Here is a 3,825-nt window from a genome sequence, read left to right as displayed (position 1 = left end):
TCTATTATAGTATATATACTAAGGGAGAAATTAAAAAATAGCCCGATTTACAAGTGTTCATTCAAAAATCGCCACAGTTTCAAAAGTAATCGAAATTTAGCCATTTTTCATGTAAAGATAAATCTGAACGAAAACACTATTCAAAATCCGAAAAATACTCCAATATAATATACTGGAGTTCCAGTATAATATACCGGTCGAGCATAATATACTAAAGATTAGAGCACCGATGCTCCAATCTCCAGTATATTATACTAGAACTTTTCGCGTATTGGAGTTCCAGCATGAAGTTTATACAGAGGTGCACCGATTTCCAGTATATTATGCCGGAACTTTTCGTGTTGCGGCAAAATAGTGGCTATTTTTCAATGACTTTACAAACGCTAGCTATTTTTGAATAACCAGTCCGAAAACTCGTTAACCCGTGCTATTTCTACAAAAAAAACTCCCTATTTTTTTTCCCTCTCTTCTCTAGAGTAGCATAGCTATTGGTGGTGTGCAAATTGCAATCATTTATCAATGGTGGGTCGATAGTTGTTCATTTTTTAGGCCCTATACAGCCTTGCCCTTCTTTACTTTTGAATTGTCTTGCAAAAAGTTATTCTCAAAGGAATTATACATCAAAAGTGGTTAATAGATTCTCCCAATTGAATAGACTAATATTTGATTTCTTCAAAGTTCAAATGGGTAAGTGTCTTTAGAATATGTTTTCATAACTCTTTTAGTAGTTAGTTCTATTATATTGGTTCAGGGGCGGATCTAATTTTAAGCTTATGATTCCCGTGAATCTAGTAGTTTTTGCCTAAATATTGTATTTATAAATTTTGTGAATGCAGTATTAAAGCATAGTAATTAATGTTAAATAAAGTTTTTCACTTCTGATGCATGAAAAATATAAGAAAGCCACTGCTAATTTGTAAAAAAAAAAAAAAGAAAAAAAAAATTGGCATTAAACAGAAGAGATATCTGTACAAGTTGCCTAAGTAGAGCAATGGGTGCTGAATCATGTCCTTTTCCTATATCACTATATCTCTAAATAAGCTAATTGCTGATACAGAAAACACCACAATTGCACATATACATAATCTTGTATTATATATCTTTACACTGTGTATATCACTTAAATCCTTTTGTAATAGACCAATACTCTGGCCAATCAGGGTTCAGATCTCCTTTGGATATACCTGTAAAAGCAGAACAGTTAGTTATAGAAGAGTTACTAATAGGTAAAAGTTAGTGGTAATCTGAGTATGAAATTAGGTGGCAGCACATGGCTGATGAAGAGCAGCCCAGTACATTAAGCTCCCGCTATGTACGGAATTCTGAGAAGGATCGGGCAACAAAGGTCTATCATACGGAGCCTAACCCTATATTTTTACAAGAGGATATTTTCACGGTCCGAACCCGTGACTTTCTGGTCGCATGACAACAACTTTACCAGTTATACTAACACTCCCCTTCTGGGGGCACATGGCTTATGACACACCAATAGAATAATAGAATATTTTTCAAAAGCAAAGATGATATAGCAATAGTTACCTGAAACCCTGCTTTGTGGAAACTGGATTATAATTTCATGTGCAAATGGATTGTAGATTTGTGTTTAACTTTAGTCTTTCTTGTGGGAGTACTTTAATATATCTATAAAATGATCCCATCTTGCATGCTGAGACCTGCATTTGTGATAATATGTTAGTTAAAAACCAGAAAATAGAACAAGATGGCCTAATACATAAATGAGTGATTTTTTATTTTTATTTTTAAAACTAGGGAACTCGCAACTACTATCCTTCGGATGCACTCTGGGTAAACCTCGTTCCAGTGCAATAGCTCATAAATTACACTGAAGAGGGGCCCCCTGTTTGCTCGATGGACAGAACTTCAAGGTCAAAAATTAGAAGTTTTGCCCAAGTAACAAACGATGAACAACACTTGTTAAATTTGAAGTTCTATCACGGAAACAAGCAGGGACAAAAATTTAAGACTGTCCACTTGTTGTCTTCCTTTCTCAACCTATGGACCCAAGCAACTTGCTCTAATATATGATTTTCCTAGGCCCCATCATTCAAATTGGTTGTAATATCTCTATTTAAAAATCAAATTGGTGACTTTTCTTAAAGCCTAGTTGAACTGGCCATGTGACTCTTAGCATGTAACCAAATCTTGAAATTGCTTATATCAAGGAGAAAATAAAGGGATGAGATAAACATTGACTTACAGCTTCAATATCAATTTTGTAAACAAGTAGCTTTCTTCTTTCCCTGCAGCTAATTCTATATGCCACAACTACATGTGCAATGGCCAATGCTAATGAACATATAAATAGTGCCATTTCCATTGCTTTAACGTAGCCTCCTCGATCAGAGCTCGAAGTGTTTGCAAATACATAAGAAGCTTTTAAGGAGACAAACACCAAAGATGATATTGAACATATTGTTGCAATTCCCAAATATGGTCCTCTTGATAGTCTTGGACCATCACATAAGCTATATACGCCTACATTCAAATTCATAAAATACAATCTTTTTAGTTTTCAATTCATAACCCTTTTGACAAAATATTTAAATTTCCAAAAAAATTGTCCAATTTGAGTAAAAGAAGTCAGTCTAGTGCACGAAGTATTTCGTATAGGGCCGCACCCTGATGCAGGGGCGCACCTGATGTAGACAGCCTACCCCGATGCAACCAATTAAAAATATTTAAGACAACAAGTGAAAGGGTTAAGACAGTAGGTGATTTCTTTTTATATGTCTAAACCTTGAGTTACTCAATACATGTACTGTATCGAGGTGTGCGTAAGGTGGTCCAAATATTACCACCGTTAGAAAAAGGGTTAATTTGGTCACTGAACATGGAAAAAAGGACAGCCTGGTGCATAAGGTATTCCGTATTCATGCAGAATCCGGAGAAGGAATACACCCCAAAAGGTGTGATGTAGATAGTATATCCTAATACAAGAAGTAGTGGCTGGCTGCCCCTAATCTATACTGTTGCTTCAAGATTCCCTTTCTTGCCACTAATTACTATAACAGTAAAACTACAAAATTATTTTTGGTCACATTAACTGAACTATGTGTGAATTGCTCAGAAAATACAAATGATCAGAATATCAAATGTTGCTTTATAAAAATATACTTACATAAGATGATGACAGACCTAATGATGGAGATAAGAGGAATATCAACAAGTGAATACCGAAAATCATAGTTACTCAGATGGGAAGAAAGAGTTTGAACAGAAAAAGAAGATGGGGAAAGAGAAGCAGACAATAAGGCTGAAGGGATAAGTGTATCTGCAATTACAAGAACAATAGGGGCAGAAAAAAGTAGAAGTGATATGATCATAGAAATCAAGAAAAAAAGAGTTTTGACCCATCTTAAAACTCTGGTTTTTCTATCTTCTTTTAAAAATCCCATCTCTGTATTTTCTTCTGGTTTGCTTTGAATTCTGATTGGAGATTTTGGACTTGGTTTTTGTTGTGTTTTTTGGTGTTGAGAAATGGTGGGAAAAGGGCTTAAAAGAAGAGAATAAATTTACAGGGAAAGAAGGGGCTAAGTGTTTGATGATTTGACTTGAGAAAATGAGGTGAAATTTCAAGGCAGAAGGTATCGGTCAAATATAGGAAGCTGCCCTCTGCTTCTTGGTATTTGAGGTTGTTTCCTTTTCCTTTTTGTTTTAGGTTTTTCGGATTTTTCGTATCCGTTTTGGAACTCGACTAACCTAGATTAAAAGAAAAGGCGACTTCTATTAGGATTATTTTTCATTCATTGAGCTTAAACTTTAAATCTCATTTAATCCTATCTATTTTACGACAAATTTTTGCCA

At 34.8% G+C, this 3,825-nt stretch overlaps 1 protein-coding gene across 1 annotated transcript; it reads right to left on the bottom strand.

Moving 5' to 3' along the window:
* Nucleotides 1–928: 928 nt before the first annotated feature.
* Nucleotides 929–3,564, bottom strand: LOC104235482 (uncharacterized). The gene is made up of 4 exons (XM_009789294.2): nucleotides 3,140–3,564; nucleotides 2,219–2,496; nucleotides 1,540–1,673; nucleotides 929–1,184 (listed from the first exon to the last, which is right to left on the bottom strand). The coding sequence occupies exons 1-3, from the start codon at nucleotides 3,414–3,416 to the stop codon at nucleotides 1,575–1,577; spliced, it is 654 nt and encodes a 217-aa protein (XP_009787596.1). The 5' UTR covers nucleotides 3,417–3,564; the 3' UTR covers nucleotides 929–1,184; nucleotides 1,540–1,574.
* Nucleotides 3,565–3,825: the final 261 nt, after the last annotated feature.

The sequence above is a fragment of the Nicotiana sylvestris genome, chromosome 5 (assembly GCF_000393655.2).
Source record: "Nicotiana sylvestris chromosome 5, ASM39365v2, whole genome shotgun sequence".
Lineage (NCBI taxonomy): Eukaryota > Viridiplantae > Streptophyta > Magnoliopsida > Solanales > Solanaceae > Nicotiana > Nicotiana sylvestris.
The sequence above is the reverse complement of the archived record's forward strand: the minus strand, read 5'-3'. Positions and strand labels throughout refer to the sequence as shown.

What these genes read in the sequence shown, in the direction of transcription:
- LOC104235482 (XM_009789294.2), bottom strand. Translation starts at nt 3,416, where the DNA reads ATGGGATTTTTAAAAGAAGATAGAAAAACCAGAGTTTTAAGATGGGTC. An exon ending in TAGGTCTGTCATCATCTTAT is followed by an intron (nt 2,497 to 3,139) that starts GTAAGTATATTT and finishes ATTTGAATGTAG; the next exon opens with GCGTATATAGCTTATGTGAT. An exon ending in ACAAAATTGATATTGAAGCT is followed by an intron (nt 1,674 to 2,218) that starts GTAAGTCAATGT and finishes TCACAAATGCAG; the next exon opens with GTCTCAGCATGCAAGATGGG.